General features: G+C 35.3%; 2 protein-coding genes across 3 annotated transcripts; one reads left to right on the top strand and one right to left on the bottom strand.

Moving 5' to 3' along the window:
* Nucleotides 1-2,088: 2,088 nt before the first annotated feature.
* On the bottom strand, nt 2,089-2,928 carry LOC139876563 (dirigent protein 10-like). Its single transcript, XM_071863903.1, has one exon. The coding sequence runs from the start codon at nt 2,764-2,766 to the stop codon at nt 2,089-2,091; it is 678 nt and encodes a 225-aa protein (XP_071720004.1). The 5' UTR covers nt 2,767-2,928.
* A 10,119-nt stretch (nt 2,929-13,047) lies between these two features.
* Nucleotides 13,048-16,206, top strand: LOC139876549 (uncharacterized). 2 transcript variants are annotated; one of them, XM_071863887.1, is made up of 5 exons: nt 13,048-13,388; nt 14,210-14,448; nt 14,589-14,701; nt 15,230-15,370; nt 15,840-16,206. In XM_071863887.1, the coding sequence occupies exons 1-5, from the start codon at nt 13,223-13,225 to the stop codon at nt 16,093-16,095; spliced, it is 915 nt and encodes a 304-aa protein (XP_071719988.1). In that variant the 5' UTR covers nt 13,048-13,222; the 3' UTR covers nt 16,096-16,206. The 2 variants fall into 2 exon arrangements, with proteins under 2 accessions (XP_071719988.1, XP_071719994.1); XM_071863893.1 differs by lacking the exon at nt 15,230-15,370.
* The last annotated feature ends 780 nt before the right edge of the window (nt 16,207-16,986 follow it).

The following is a 16,986-nucleotide window of genomic DNA, read 5'->3' as shown; positions in this document are numbered from 1 at the left end:
AACATTGGCATGAGACATGTTCAAAAGATGTAACAACCGAAGCGATGTCTACTTGAGGGGGAGTCAACTCCATGCTGCACTCTTTTTCCCTTAGCTAAAGTTTTTCCCACTGGGTTTTCTTTAGCAAGGTTTTTAACGAGGCAGTAACTTACAGTTGATCTTCAACAAACAAAATTGCTATCCAAGGGGGAGTGTTATAATATATAAATATATATATATAAATGGATAGTCAATTATTGATACACAAAAGTAATATTATTGTATTACCTAAACTTGTGATATTTTTGCTATAAATAGCCATGAATGCAAGCATTAAAGTTGCACCATTTTCTCACACTTACAAAGTGTTTCTTTCTTTCTCTCCATTATCATCTTTATTCTTACACTTCATTATTAGTATTCTTAATCAAGAATCAAATCACTAAAGGTAGTTATAAGCCTACTGAATTATAACATCAAGAATCAAACCACTAAAGGTAGTTATAAGCCTACTGAATTATAACAGGAATGTATATTGGAATGTATATTGTATTTTGAATTATAAAATGAAATTAATAAATAAATAAATAAATAAATAAATGTATTTGTTTGTTTGAGATATTGGTGGTTTTATTACTTTTTCTAGTACTGTACTAGGCTTTGTAGTTGTGTATATGGATGACAATGGTCTCTCGATTTAGTGAATATCCATTCAATTCATTCGATTTGTGATGGACATGGATGATTTAAATGAATATGGATACAGATATGAATGAACTTAAATGGATATGTATATGGATGAAAAATATCATCCATGTGTATATCTATTAACACCCGAAAATACATATATAAATACATAAATATTGATATATGCAAAAACATTTACTATTACATACGCATTTACATTACCCATACAGCAGATCGAAAAGTCAAAGTTAATGAGATTTTGGTCAACAATTCAATTGGATCATTTCTCGAATTTTCAGGTCTTGATTTTAGTTCATGAGTGTTAGGTGATGGAATTAGAAAAACTTTCATTAAGAAATCGTATCTTAAAAATCCTAAATGTTAATGTTCGTTAGCCTCAGGGACTGCACATGTGGGTAGCCAGTCACTAATAGCCCACATTAGAACATTTTCTGAAAGTATGTGATGTACACTGATATTTTTCTGGGTATATAGTTTACATTGAAACAAAAATAAAAGTATAAAGTTATTTGATAGTCTGAACCCTTTCAATAAAGAGATCTTTATTAGCAACTTTCTTTTTATTTCTTACTCACACTATATCATATACATATAAACAGTTAGTATATAATCAAAAAGAAAAACGAAAATGACGGTACATTTTGTTGACAATTGTAATAGGTGTTTCGTATGTTGAAACGAATTATTGTCTTTTAGGTTATGATGATCTCATTAACGTTAAAATATTTTCATTATAAATGTATAGTTAAATACTACAAAAAGTTTTTCGTAAACAACTGAGGGGTGGCCGCCGCAAAAGCGTAGCTGACCACCCTGCTTGTTATAATTATTAGTTAAAGTTATATATTGTTTTTTATAATTACTAGAATCAGACAATACATAAGCTTACAAGCGTGATAATTACATAATACAAAAAATTATAGATCGAACATAAAAAATTAGTGATGAAGGTATGGAGATAGTTACTTGAGGTATTTTAAACAAAGTATAAATATATATTACATGTCCTAAGACCTTAAGTATAACTCTAGAAAAACTCTTATGATTTATACTCAGAATGCCTTTTATATATCTTGTATAAATATCGTACATCGTACATATAGTATAAAATAATATGAAATATGAAATATGAAATATAGATTAAAAGAATACAATATCTCAATAGACAAAAGGTCTAGTGTCTGAGGCATGCCGATTTGTTAATTATTTGTCAATGTTATTTACAATACAATGTTTTACTTTTTAGGACAATTGAGGCCATGTTGACAAAATGCAAAAGGAACACAAAATAACCCATTTAATTTAATACTGGGATAATTACACACAGATTTTTCATATAAATCATATCACATAAAAAAGTTACAGAATATTACAAATCAAAACACACAAGTGTATACAAAACTAATAAGCAAGATACACTGTAAATTGAAGCAATGTCTCAGTACCATCATTGTTCTGCTGGTTTGTACCCTGAAAAGTCTTGACAATAGCATGTCCCTTAGCATTCACATACTTCCCGGTCCCACCCATCACCGCCAGCTGCGACTCTGCCACCGCGCTCCGATGAACACCCATAAAGCTCAAACTATCAATGTAACTCCCATGCATAAACATCACAGTAAATGCCATTGTTTGACTTTTCCCATCTATCGAACTCGATACATAAAAACCTTGTGCCTTTCCAATCAGCCCTGACCCAAGCTCATGTCCTTCGGTTAACTCGTCATCAATCACTGTCAATGTCCCGAACATAAATTGTTGTAACGCATTTCCTTGAGGTAAGTTTCCACCATTAATGGCGGCAAACACGTTATTATTGTTGTTGTTATTGTTATTGTTATTGTTATTGTTATTGTTTTGGAATACAGCTGAAGTTGTACCGCCTAGCCCGGTTAGAAATGGGAGATTGTTGTTGTTAAGGATCGCATTGTTGCCGTTGTCTTGTGGAACACCGTTGTTAACCGGGAGGTTAGCACCGTTTGGTTTTGCGAATGGTACTTGACCGTTGATAGCAGGATTAGTGACGGCACCAGTGACAGCTTTAGCCGAAGGGTTGGACCCACCAAGAATATCATGCATGAAAAAGGTAAGTGTGTGATCAGGGCCTTCAACAACAGGTACTGCACCACCACTAGTAGCTGGGTTAGGTGGGATGGCTCCCAATGGGGTTACATTGGCACCTACTTCAGGTGCAACCACAGGGACTGCGGCTTGATCAGGTTCCTCAATGAGGGTTCGAGCCGATGTGGCTGAGAAGAAGGTGGCGGCTAGGACTAGAAGGGAGAGCAGTGAAAAACAAGTAAAAGTAGAGGTTGCCATTAAACTAACTTTGATCAAAATAAAGAAAGATTGATGTTTTAGAGTGTTTATGGTGGAATGAGATGTTTTCGAATGGTGACAGATGGTTGTACTTATACATAAAAGAAATTGGAGATGCAAATATGGTTTAGTTGATAACATAAAAGTAGGTGCTATAAGAGTTGGTAAACTGAACTTGTGGGTGAAGGTATTTCGTATGCCCGAGAGACATATTAAATTAATGTGGCTGACGTGTTATGATCCAAGTCGGGTCATACCCAATAACAAACTTACCAACACCTTATTTGTATTTGATTTTAACGATTGGTTCATTGATCAAATACGCGACACTTGAACTTTAAGAAAAATGGTTTTCTTAAATATTATTTGATGTGTATTATATAAATTATGGAATAATTTATATATTATGGATTTAATTATTTATTGGTTAAATAATTAATTTATTTATGTTACATTTTTATATATAAATTGGTTTTATATAATAAAATGTATATAATAAATGGAAGTTTTATAAAATGTGTTTTATAAAATCTAATTTTATAAAACAAACCATTTTATTTAAAAGAATTGGAAGTGGCATGGGAGTATGGAGTAAGCATGCTCTTTTGACTTGTCTTTTACCATGTTACTTCCATTCTAAATGCATATTAACCAAGGCTCTCTTGGAGACAAAAAAACACACATGCATTTACACATCAAAAGTAATCAAAAAAACTGCATTTTCTCCTCCCATTTCTGCTGCCAAAACCGTGGGGTTTAAGGGGATTCAAAGGGTTCTTAATTTGGTTTTTGGAAGCTAAATTCAAGTGTCAATAAATCCTAACCAAAGCTAGGGGTGCACAAGTTTGGGGTATAACAACTTGAGGTTTCACACTTTTGGAGCTCCATTCATCATCATCATCTTCATCATTTACTAGCAAGCTTGGAGTAGGTATAATCTCTTTACTTGCTTGTAGTTTGTAAGTATATATCACAACTTGATCCTAATTGGGATTTAACTTTAATTGGTTAAAGTTTAACAAGTCTAAAATTGATAATTAACATGCTTCCGCTTTCTTAATTCTTAAAATGGTTTAAGTATATTATGAACTTGTTAAATCCCAACAATGGTATCTAGAGCCGAAGTTGTTGAAATATGCTTCGAGATGGTTATTAAACCCACTATAATTTTGCATTCTATGAACATGCATGAAGTAGAATGTAAAATTTTCGGTTTTGGGTGGTTGTCATTTTGGCCAAAATCACTTGTGATTCTGCATTCTGTACTGCCAATCACTTGTGATTCTGTACTACCAATCACTTGTGATTCTGTGTTGCCGATCACTTGTGATTCTGTATTGCCAATCACTTGTGATTCTGTGTTGCAGATCACTTGTGATTCTGTGTTTCCAATCACTTGTGATTCTGTATTAACTATCACTTATGTTGATGATGTTCACAATCTAAGCCTTGACCTTGTGTTTGGTTGCATGCATGGTTGATTGATATTTATTCAATTGGTTTGTAATAATATTTATTCATTTGGCATGTAATAATTCATTTGGTTATGTAATTTATTTTATATTTGGTATGTAAAATAGATTAGGTTGTAATTTCATTTTTTAGACAAAATGTATTAGGATATATTTTGTAAAATGATGAAGAATGATGAAGACTTGAAGAACACATGAAGAAGCATTTGGATGCAAGGTTAAGTGGGAGATTTGAAATCTCCTACTTTATGTAATTACCCCTTATCCGGTGGCATTTGTTTTCGGCTAAACAAATGTCTACCAAAATGGCTTGATTGTGAACATATTTGTTTTGCATGCATGGTTGTTTATTGTATGATTGTGGATTGGATGTTTGTATGCTACAAGTTAATCACACAAGTTAACAACAAGCAAAATGGAAATTTAATTGGTTAAATTATACATTAATTAACGACATGCAAAACGACAATTTAAATGGTTAAATTAAAAACGGCTAAAAGGACATTAATAATCGGTTATTAAGAAAATGATAAGGATCATATAAAATGGTTTATAGACATGAAATTGGCTTTTCATAATGAACTATACACCAAATGCATGTTGGTGTATGGCAAATGTTTTCTTAAACTAGAATTTATGAAAACTTAAAATCCCTTAACTAAAACAAGGTAAACAAGTTAAACGCCATCCTTTTGTGGAAACACTTAGACATATTAGGAATCTCTTGATGGGATAAAGGTCACCTAACCGTCATGAGTGAACTAATATGAATAAGGTACACTTCGCATACATGTGGGATAAATGTCACCTAACCACTTGTATGTTAAGTCTACATGTTTACACAGGTAGGACGACTTGATTTAGGAATCATGAACTTAGGGTCACCGAAGCATGAGGAACAAATAGGCGTTGATGGGATAAATATGCCATGCAAAAGGATTGCATGATCCCATAACTTAGAAGTTGCAAAAGGATTGCAATTGTCACATAAATGACTACCTAGCTAAATCAAATAACGGGATAAAGGTCACCTAACCGAAATTTGATTTACCGTTGGATTCTAAGATTTAATAAAACAATTAAAAATAAAAGGGTATTGTTTATTAAATTTAAAATCGATACTTAAAAGGACTTTGTTAAATTTTGTAGATGGCCGCAAATAACAACAACATGCAAAATGCACCACTTAACCTAAACAACCTATCATTAAGGTCTCTCCTCGAGAAAGACAAACTCAACCATACGAACTTTATGGATTGGTTCCGTAATCTTAGGATTGTCCTCAAACTTGAGGACAAAGCGTATGTGTTGGAGGACCCTATTCCCGACCAACCGGATGAGGAAGATATAGAGGGCATGGCTTATTATGACAAGTATTGCGCCGATTCGGTGCAAGTCGCTTGTCTAATGCTTGGGACTATGATACCCGAACTCCAAAAGGATTTCGAACATCATAGTGCATATGACATGATTACGCAATTGAAGGAGATGTTCCTTCAACAAGCACGTGTCGAGCGCTTCGAAACGGTTCGAGCGCTACATGCATGTCGTATGGATGACACCCAATCCGTCTCCTCTTATGTCCTCAAAATGAAGAGCCTTATTGATCGTGCTAACCGTCTTAACCTAAACATATCAAATGAGTTAGCCACCGATCTTATCCTTAATTCCCTTTCAAAAAGGTTTGATCAATTTGTAATTAATTACAATATGAATGGGATGGATAAGAGCATAGGTGAGCTTCACGGTATGCTTAGAACGGCGGAAACTAGCATGGGTAAAAGGGCTTTACCCGTGTTAGCAATCGATCAAGGTGGGTCCAAAGGTAACACCTCTAAGCCAAAGGTGGCTAAGAGAAAAGGACCCGCCTATCAAGGCAAAGGGAAGGGGAAGATGGTTACCCCAACCATCAACAAGGCCAAGAAGCAAAAGGTCACCGAGAAGGCAAACCCCAAGGAAGACCCATGTTTCGGTTGCGGTGAGATGGGTCATTGGAAACGAAACTGTCCGGTCTACCTTAAGGAGTTGAAGGACAAGAGGGATGCAGGGCAAACCTCAGGTAATATATATATGGTATATATAGAGCTAAGTATTACTTCTTCTAATACATGGGTATTAGACACTGGATGTGGAACTCATATTTGCAATTCTTTGCAGGGGTTCAAAAGAAGTGATCATAAGGCGGGAACATCAAGTCTCTATATGGGCAATGGTGCAAAGGTGCATGTTAAAGCTCAAGGAGATTTTATTTTGAAGCTTCCAAGTGGATTGGAACTTATTTTAGAAAATGTTTTGTATGCTCCGGATTTGTGTAGAAACATTATTTCTATTTCTCGCTTAAAACAATGTGGTTACGTTGTTAATTTTATTGATGATGATATTCATGTTTCTAAAGATAATGTATTCTATTTCAAGGCTTCGCCTTCAAATGGAATTTATGAATTGGTTCATGATGACACATCATCTAGTAGCTCAATGTACCATACAAGCACCAAGAAACTCAAAAGGGATTTGAGTGATTCCTACTTATGGCATTGTCGCCTTGGTCACATAAACAAGAACCGAATACATACACTTCAAAAGAATGGACTTTTGAAATCAAATGAAATGGATTCGTTTGAAGTATGTGAATCTTGTTTACAAGGCAAGATGACTAAAGCACCTTTCAAAGGGACCTATGAAAGGGCTAAAGATTTATTGGGATTAATACATTCGGATGTATGTGGACCCTTTAAACCCATGACTAGGAAAGGTGAAAGATACTTTGTTACTTTCATTGATGACTTTAGTCGTTTCGGATATGTCTACTTATTAAGACACAAGGACGAAACGTTTGAAGCATTCAAAGAATATCAAAACGAAGTACAAAATCAACTCAATAAGACAATTAAGGTACTACGTACCGATAGAGGAGGTGAATACCTAAGCGATGCCTTCCAAGATCATCTTAGGAGTTGTGGGATTATCTCACAACTTACTCCACCCGGAACACCCCAACTTAATGGAGTTTCCGAAAGGAGGAACCGAACCCTAATGGATATGGTTCGATCTATGATGGCAAGAAGCTCGCTGCCTTTATCATTTTGGGGTTATTGTCTAAGCTCCGCGGCTCGTATTTTAAATATGGCCCCAACCAAGAAGGTGGAACGAACTCCTCATGAGATGTGGTTTGGAAAACCTCCTTCTCTTTCATACTTGAAAGTATGGGGATGTGAAGCTTATCCTAAGTGTTATGTAGCAAATAAGCTACATGCTCGATCCACAAAGTGTATCTTCATAGGATATCCCAAAGATGACATGGGATATTACTTCTATGATCCATCTGAGCAAACCGTAATTGTTGCTCGGAAAGCGAAATTCCTTGAAACCAAATTCCTTATGGAAGGTGATGGTGAAAGGAAGATAGATCTTGTAGAGGTACAAGATCAAGCCGATGATACACAATTGGTTGGCACTAGTACTCAACATGAGGATGTTGAAAATGATCAAGTGGATGATCAAGGTACACAAGACGTTCGAAGATCTAGTAGGATTAGTAATCCTCCCGAGAGATATGGGTTTCTCGTGGAAGGTTGCTATACGGTTGATTTGGATGAACCGACAAACTACAAAGATGCTTTATCAAGAATTGATAAAGATAAATGGCAGGAAGCCATGAACGCCGAGATGCAATCCATGTATGAAAACCAAGTGTGGGAACTTGTTGAGCAACCTCCTAGCTCTAAGCTAGTTGATTGCAAGTGGCTTTTCAAGAAGAAAACCGACATACATGGAAACTTGGATACATATAAAGCTAGACTTGTAGCAAAAGGTTTCACTCAAACTCAAGGGGTTGATTATGATGAAACTTTCTCGCCAGTGGCAATGCTAAAGTCTATTAGGATATTATTTGCCATTGCTGCTCACTATGACTATGAAATATGGCAAATGGATGTCAAAACCGCTTTCCTAAATGGATATCTTATGGAAGATGTCTATATGGTTCAGCCTGAAGGTTTTGTTGATCCAAAATATCCTAAAAGGGTATGCAAGTTAAAGAAGTCAATCTACGGATTGAAACAAGCATCTAGAATGTGGAATCATCGCTTTAATGAAGAGGCAAAGAAATTTGGCTTCATTAAAAATGGTGATGAAGCTTGTGTGTACAAGAAGGCTAGTGGGAGCTCTATAATGTTCCTTGTGCTATATGTGGATGATATATTATTATTTGGGAATGATATTACCACAATGCAAGGAGTCAAAACTTGGCTAAAGAGTTGCTTCTCCATTAAGGATCTTGGAGACGCACAATATATATTGGGGATAGGGATCTATAGGAATAGATCCAAGAGATTGATAGGTTTAAGTCAAAGTACATACATTGATAAAATCTTGAAAAGGTTCAAGATGGAAAACTCTAAGAAAGGTTTGGTACCTATTCAAAGAGGAACCATTCTCAATTCATCTCAGTGTCCTACCACGAAAGATGAACAAGAGAGAATGAAGAAAGTCCCATACGCATCTGCTATTGGGTCTATCATGTATGCGATGATATGTACTAGACCGGATGTGTCATGCGCTCTAAGCTTGACAAGTAGATACCAGAATAACCCAGGAAACAGTCATTGGATTGCTGTTAAAAGTATATTGAAATACCTTAGGAGAACTAAGGATATGTTTCTAATATATGGGTCTGGTGAGGAGGAACTTGCCGTAAAAGGTTACGTGGACGCGAGTTTCTAAACTGATCGAGATGACTCTCGATCACAATCCGGTTATGTCTTCATGTTAAATGGTGGTGCGGTCTCTTGGAAGAGTTCGAAACAGGAGGTTGTTGCGTTATCCACTACAGAGTCGGAGTACATTGCCGCCTCACTGGCAGCTCAGGAAGCTGCATGGATGAAGAAATTCATCGACGACTTAGGAGTGGTCCCTTCCATTCAGGACCCTCTTGAGATCTTTTGTGACAACGAGGGTGCGATTGCTCAAATCAAGGAACCTCGTGCTCATCAAAAGACTCGTCACATTGAGCGGAGATTCAACTACATCAGGGATGAGGTTGAAAAGGGAAAGATATGTATTCACAAAGTTCACACAGATCATAATGTTGCGGATCCACTCACGAAGCTTTTACATGGGCCAAAACATGAGGGACATGTTTGTGCGTTAGGGCTTCGATATTCTAGTGATTGGAATTGATCTACTTTATGTATTGTAATGGAACGAATTAGTTCAAACTCATTAATATAATTATGGTATTAATTTAATTATGAGTCATGTTCCAATTTTGCATATTTTATCCATGAATAAACTATTATTCTAAATTCCGTAGTCGATCACATTTGTGGGAACAAGTGTGAGGTTTAGACTATTATGAACTCGGATTGGTATACATTCATAGGTTGAATGTGGGGCAAGGTTGCAACCAAGGTTCATAGATATTTGTGGGAAACAAATATTGGAAGACCCGCTCTCAAGAATTACTGTATAGAGCCTTTGTGGTTGATCACATGTAATCTTGAGTAAAGGCGAATATCATTGTATCCTCTGACCTGAGATACATATTGGGTTCGGATATTCACCAAGTACTGTGCCTTGATTCTTTCCTTCGCTATTCTGAAACATGGTAGTACATAAGGAAGAACTCAGGTATATTACAAAGTGTATATCTAGGACGTATGTAGTCAAGATGGAATTTGTCCCTCTTATTCGTTGAGAGTCAGATGTCTAAGGCCTGAAAAGTTAAATCTATAAGAGAGTGATCACTCTGTATCTCTTGGATTTAACATGACATCTAGGACGAAAGGAAATAATGAAAGATTCACCTAATCATATTCGAGATGGGAACTCGAAAGGGATGATGTTATTGAATGGCACAAAGTCATAACATATTAGGGGTGATGGACGGTGTGTTAGGCTGTATCCATCACTTGCATTAATTCCTTATGTTTCTCGTGCAAGTGGGAGATTGAAGGTATTTCGTATGCCCGAGAGACATATTAAATTAATGTGGCTGACGTGTTATGATCCAAGTCGGGTCATACCCAATAACAAACTTACCAACACCTTATTTGTATTTGATTTTAACGATTGGTTCATTGATCAAATACGCGACACTTGAACTTTAAGAAAAATGGTTTTCTTAAATATTATTTGATGTGTATTATATAAATTATGGAATAATTTATATATTATGGATTTAATTATTTATTGGTTAAATAATTAATTTATTTATGTTACATTTTTATATATAAATTGGTTTTATATAATAAAATGTATATAATAAATGGAAGTTTTATAAAATGTGTTTTATAAAATCTAATTTTATAAAACAAACCATTTTATTTAAAAGAATTGGAAGTGGCATGGGAGTATGGAGTAAGCATGCTCTTTTGACTTGTCTTTTACCATGTTACTTCCATTCTAAATGCATATTAACCAAGGCTCTCTTGGAGACAAAAAAACACACATGCATTTACACATCAAAAGTAATCAAAAAAACTGCATTTTCTCCTCCCATTTCTGCTGCCAAAACCGTGGGGTTTAAGGGGATTCAAAGGGTTCTTAATTTGGTTTTTGGAAGCTAAATTCAAGTGTCAATAAATCCTAACCAAAGCTAGGGTGTTGGTGCACAAGTTTGGGGTATAACAACTTGAGGTTTCACACTTTTGGAGCTCCATTCATCATCATCATCTTCATCATTTACTAGCAAGCTTGGAGTAGGTATAATCTCTTTACTTGCTTGTAGTTTGTAAGTATATATCACAACTTGATCCTAATTGGAATTTAACTTTAATTGGTTAAAGTTTAACAAGTCTAAAATTGATAATTAACATGCTTCCGCTTTCTTAATTCTTAAAATGGTTTAAGTATATTATGAACTTGTTAAATCCCAACAGTGGGCACCTAAATTGTAAACAACTACAAAAAGGGTTCCTTCACAAAAAGCAGAACAACTCCAATCTTTTGCTAGAAGCAAATTTGCCATGATCCTTATTACAAAAGTGGAGATGCAAATATGGTTTAGTTAATAGCATGGAGTAGGTGCTACAAGAGTTAGTGAACTGAAGTTGTGCCAATTAAATTGTAAACAACTACAAAAAGGATTCCTTCACATAAAGTAGATGACTAGACACTAGTTACATTTATTTATTTCTGTATGTATACAATAAGTGGAGCTATGTATCATAATTTTTTTGAAACAGATATTTTTTTATCTTTAAATGTTACTGCGTATATAGTTGTAACTTGCAAGTACTCCATATTGTATGTATTTATTCTGAGTGTAAAACTTTGACAATTAACTAATACCAAGTTACTAACTCATCAGACCGTGCATACACGAGTTTTAGAACTAAGTAATCATATAGGAAAAGGAGCAGGGTCAAATCAGGTTAACTGCAACCAAGTTTAATTTGAGTATCAATTAAAAAATAATACTCAAGATGATGACTTTGACCCGTTTTTGAAAATACACAACTCCAATCAACTCATTAATTAATGGGTCAAACCGTCAAAATATCACAAATGATCAAATGCTATACAAGATTATCTAATGTTAGACTGAAGAGGGACTGCTCAATTGGCATTTTATGCAGGAAACATCAGCTTTTGCATTTTCGACGGGGATAGGTGTATGGAACACAGTTGTGTTTTTCTGAGATAATGATAACTTTTGGACCGGTATATACTATGTACGCAACAGAAACTCATCTTAAGAAGGAGATTTGGTGAACCGTTCGATGGTGCTTCCATGACATGGTGGTGAGGAGAACATGGGACAATCTATCATGAGTTATTGTCTTCAATTAAGTTGTAATCAATATTCGGATATTTTTTTCCAGGTTAGTCAGAGAGAGCGAATCCTTTTTACTTAAACGTACGAGGCTAACTGGGTTATCTTGTAACCATTTGGCCACACAAGATGTAGTGATTTAAACCTGAGATCTCTTGTGAGGATATCAAGACGCCAACCACTAGACCATCTTGTGATGATTTTACTAAGTTCGGCGATGTCTGTAATAATCTTTAACACAAGTTCATAAATTACAGATGTAATAATACTTGTTGGACAACCTGGCCTGACTCAACCCGGCCGATGATATCATTTGGACCTATCCACATTGTTAGACTAATTCTGCCACAAGTGAATGGTCACCTTTATCCTCACAACATGTTCTCGCAACCGATGCTTCCCATTGCATTTGGTTTGTTCCCTTTCTGAATCATTTCACAGCATTTGGTTTTTCCCCTTGCTGTATCATTTCATCAAACACATTTTTTTTTTTTTTTCATCATCAAATTCTATCCTTTTACTTCAAAACCCAATCTAGCAATTATAGCTCACAGCAAAAATATGTTCGACGTCTCTTTCAATCATTTCATCGAACACTTTATGTGCATCACCTCATCTGCCTTTCCCAAAGTACCCGTAAATTGTGATACAACTTCACCGCATTTGGTCAAGCATATGTTCTTCTAACGTGCCCGATCTCTCTTTGTAGGACCGGTCTACAGCAGCCACGCATGATCGGTTTTTTAGTTTAAAATATCAAAACTCTATAAATAATAAATAAATCAAAACCAAAAAGAGAAAACAAAACATTATCTAGGAAACAGTGGTTACGACTTACGACTCTAGTTTTACTAGAAACCACTCTTTCAAAATAGCAACCACATCTGCATCTAAAACGCTACGGATCTTGAAAACGGGAGCGGTAAACAAGTAGCAGACGATCGATTAGGAGCCACGTTTGATTTTCAAGATGTCGGTGAATATTGCATACAGTGAATTAGTGAAATCATCATCTTCATCCAGTGATGAATATTTCACAATTTTCCTGATTCACGGGTTATTGGGTTGTGCAGATGATTTTTCGGAATTTTCTGATTCCCTAGCTTCATCTCTATCCACTTCACATCCCTTACATAGTAACTACACTTGCTCTTAATATCTCTATTTATCATTTGTTGCTATACTTTTCATGTACTGTTTTTAATCTTTCTTAGAGTATGTGTTGTGTGATGAATGAGTTACACCGACCCTAACAAGGGTTAGATTCGGGTCGGCTTAAACGGCTTGCAGGTTGATCGGCTGGGTTAAATCGGTTTTGGGTTAACTTGTACAGCTTCAGGAGTGTTTCTCTTATTATTGTCAAAAATATTAAAATAATCTAATTACTTAGTCATCTATAACGTTTGGTTAGAAGAAAAAACTATTGATATGTGATAATGTATGGAGTATTTTGACTTCACATATAAATTACAGATTTTTTTTTTTTTTTTTTTTTCAAATGATAAGTTGATTAATGATTAATTATGATTTTATAACTTAGCCTATTTAAGTATGTGTTGATCATAAATATTTTTTTAGTAAAGCATAATTGGGTTTATAGATAGTTCGGTTTTGTATTAAAGTTTAGACCTTTTACAATTGTGAGCACTGAACTATCCACACAGTATTGAACCGGAAAAAAAAAGCTTACCTGAAACCGTATTGTTGCTTGTGTATACGATTGATCCAACTTAGAAAAAAGCGTTCTATAATCATTGCGTACTGCAAAGTATTATAAGTTTGAAATAAGTTTATGTGTAGGGTCAAAGGTGTAGATAACACTAGAAAAGTTAAGTCAAAATCTTGAATTAGCAAGATGTTTTCTTTGTTGGTTTAGCTTTTCAGTTTTTCATTACCAGAACTGAAATTAGATTTTAGAACAAGATGATCATTGGAATATTTTGTGATATCTACACAGATTTGAGGATGGTGGTTGTGGATTTGAGGAACCATGGAAAGTCATCTGATATTGAAGGTTTATCCCCACCTCATGACATAGTTAATGCTGCTAAGGACATAGCGAATCTCGTTACATCTCTAGATTGGGCTTGGCCCGATGTTGTTATCGGGCATTCTTTGGGTGGCAAGGTGGTCTTGCAATATGCTCTAAGTTGTGCTCGAGGTGATTATGGTGATTCAGCACAGCTGCCTAAACAGGTTAGTTAATATCTACCTGAGGGTAGATATTTTCAATAGTTGATTATAATTTCAGTATTTGATTTTGATCAACAAATGCTGGATGTCTCATTTATAAATCGAATTTCCTAACAAAAATATGTTTAAATTGTTTTTAACAGGTGTGGGTATTGGATGCTATACCAGGAAGTCTCGAACACTTAACTGCTTATCAAGAAGTTGGGAAAGCGTTGCATACTCTGCAGATGCTACCTTCTATAATCCCATCGAAAGAGTAAAAACCTCATTTACCCCTTAATAAGGCTTGTAAACAAGGGCGGACCTACCATTTTGTCGCTGTGAAATACGTGATGTAGTGGAAATTTTTTTGGGCTTTTAACTAGTGATCCTGTAAATTTTCTCTGAGTGACACAATTGAACAGTGAAGCTTTTTTGAGCTTTTAACTACTGACACCCGTGACTACGATTTCTAGATCCACCACTGCTTGTAAACATGGGCGACTCTAGGTTAATGCCCGTGGGGTACGGGACACCACTAGTTTTTTTTAATTTTATGTAGAAATTATTTTTTAAATTGTACAGGACACCACTGAACTTAACTACAGGACCCTATATATTTTTTGAATTTATAGTTTTTCCTTTGAATTATATAGAACAACCACTGAAATGACATTCAAATATCATCAGTGCTAAATAAATTTTTAGGACCCCATTGAGTTTTGATCCTAAAATCGCCACTGCTTGTAAACAATATAAAAATCATTATATTTATAAAGATCATAGCGGAGAGTGCTCATTTCAGGTGGCTGGTGGATCACATGATTAATCTTGGGTATTCTAAACTTTTATCAGAATATAATAGTAGCAAACTCAAGAAGTCAGGAGAACATATGGAGTTTTCTTTCAATATTAATGGTGCCTTAGAGATGTTCAAATCTAATAGGTAAAACCTACTAGTTTTATTTACCATGCATGTATCCCAAATTCCCATTATATGTCATCTTAAGATTCACTTAATAACTTGACGCCTCTGACCATGAGGAAGTTTTAGTACTGTTGTCGAATTGGGTGATTGGGAAATGAGTCAAATTGGGTTTTTCTTACGTTTGGCTCACGGAATCCAATGGGATTCCGGCAGAATTGGAATTGAATTTTGACACGACGCGTGTCTAGATTCAATTCCAATTCTGTCGGAATCTCATTGGATTCCATGAGCCAAACGGGTGTAGGTTGAAAAAATTGTGGGTTCTGTTCAAGTTAATCCATTTGACACGTTTCTTTTTAGTTAAATCTTTTAGCTTCGCCATATGTTCGTTGTTCATAAAAAACATAAAGTAGTTACATTTGTATGCTAAAAGATTATCCACTTTATGGTCTTATACAGATACTTAAAAAAATTATTTGTACTACAGGGATTTGGATTATTGGGGGGTGTTAGAGCAGCCTCCAAAGGGAACTGAGATAGCTATTGTGCGTACTGAAAACCGAGGCACGTGGGACCCTGATGTTGTCGAGAGGCTTGAGAGCCTTGTTAAACGCGAACACACTGGAAAAGTCTCGGTTGATGTTGTTCCCCGTTCTGGACACTGGATTCACAAAGATGAACCACAGAAACTGCTGGAAATTATGACCCCAAGAATTGCATCTTTGGTTCAACTGAAACTCTAACTTGTGCAATTATCTTTTAAATCACTAGTCTTTGTAGGTTAATGATGTATGTATTCTCATTTATAGAAACAAATTTGGCTCTTAGGTGTCAAGTCAAAATTTCCTCTTTTCCAGATTAGTGTATGATCCTTGTATGAACAAAAATCACAATCTACAGAGTACAGCCCCTATAGATATATTATGATTATGTTTTACTTATGTTTTAGTACAGTTGTGAAATTGGGCGGGTTGGAAACAGATCAAAAATGGTGATTTCTTAGGTAAGAACAACACATGTTCAGGCAGTCCTGCCCAACAATTCTTTCAGTTATCTAACTTCTGAACTTTAACAATAATCATGTATTCTTGAAAATACAGATACCACAATACTTACCAACATAAAAAAAAAACATTTAAAAGGTTATACACGTTACACTTGGACGACTCCATTCATTTCAATTAAATCTTTATACACATTGTTAAACTTAGATGACTCCATTTCATTTCAATTAAAGCTTTAAGCTTAAACATCTGCTCATTCTACATAAAAGCAGCAACGGGTATATTTTTCTAACGGCTGTGTCGGGTTTGCAGGCCGGGTTTATTGTGGGTACTATATCATACCCGTCACCCACCAACATGTATTTTTCTACCCAAACCTAAACCGTGTATAAAATTTCGCGGTTTACTGCCCGTCAACAGCTTCTGTTAAAATTGTAAGGTATTATATCGAACTTGGAATAAGTTACAAACGACTTATTGATGGTGTTTTTGTTGGGATCGAACCCGCACACATATCACTTTCGAGATCGACCCCATCACAATAAGAATCACACAACCATGTATAAGTCAATAATTAAACGACAAAATATAAAAGTTATACGCACACAACATTTTACGTGGAAAACCTCT

This window comes from Rutidosis leptorrhynchoides, chromosome 1 (assembly GCF_046630445.1).
Source record: "Rutidosis leptorrhynchoides isolate AG116_Rl617_1_P2 chromosome 1, CSIRO_AGI_Rlap_v1, whole genome shotgun sequence".
Classification (NCBI taxonomy): domain Eukaryota; kingdom Viridiplantae; phylum Streptophyta; class Magnoliopsida; order Asterales; family Asteraceae; genus Rutidosis; species Rutidosis leptorrhynchoides.
Note: the sequence above shows the minus strand (reverse complement) of the source record. Positions and strands in the feature narration are given on the sequence as shown.